The sequence below is a fragment of the Seriola lalandi genome, unplaced genomic scaffold (genome assembly GCF_002814215.2).
Source record: "Seriola lalandi dorsalis isolate HSWRI2012SDOR001 ecotype SW California unplaced genomic scaffold, Sedor1 jcf7180002054532, whole genome shotgun sequence".
Lineage (NCBI taxonomy): Eukaryota > Metazoa > Chordata > Actinopteri > Carangiformes > Carangidae > Seriola > Seriola lalandi.
In genome coordinates this window covers 21,051-21,460 of record NW_019525085.1, presented here as the reverse complement: position 1 = coordinate 21,460, position 410 = coordinate 21,051, and the positions used below count along the sequence as shown (strand labels likewise).

The window sequence follows — 410 nt, the reverse complement described above, 5'->3', positions numbered from 1 at the left end:
GTCCTCCCTGTGATGGAGGGACATGATGTCACTCTGCACTGTAAAACAAAGACCCCTCCCTCCAACCTCCCAGCTGCTTTCTATAAAGATGGCTCCCTCATCACAGAGACTACAGGTCACATGACCATCCACCATGTTGACAAGTCTGATGAAGGCCTCTACAGCTGTGACATCAGAGGTCATGGAGAGTCTCCGCCCAGCTGGATCACTGTCACAGGTCAGGAGGTCAGAGGTCACTCTTCAGTTGAGTTGATGACCACAAACATGCTTTTAATCATTTCTGTATTTATTCCAGAGACACCCACCACCACAGCTCCTCCACCTCCAGCTGTTACTACATCTGTAATCTTAGTTTCTGCATCTGCCTGTGGTCTGGTGCTCCTGGTTCTGCTGGTTCTGCTGGTTCTGCT

General features: G+C 50.0%; 1 protein-coding gene across 1 annotated transcript in view; it reads left to right on the top strand.

Annotated features, from left to right (window-relative positions):
- The window catches only part of LOC111661031 (basement membrane-specific heparan sulfate proteoglycan core protein-like), a 4,140-nt gene that overhangs the window by 2,211 nt on the left and 1,519 nt on the right, over positions 1-410 (top strand). Inside the window, exon 6 of the mRNA XM_087176128.1 lies at positions 74-217. Coding sequence (XP_087032254.1) covers positions 74-217 — 144 coding nt within the window. The remainder of the gene's footprint in view (positions 1-73; positions 218-410) is intronic.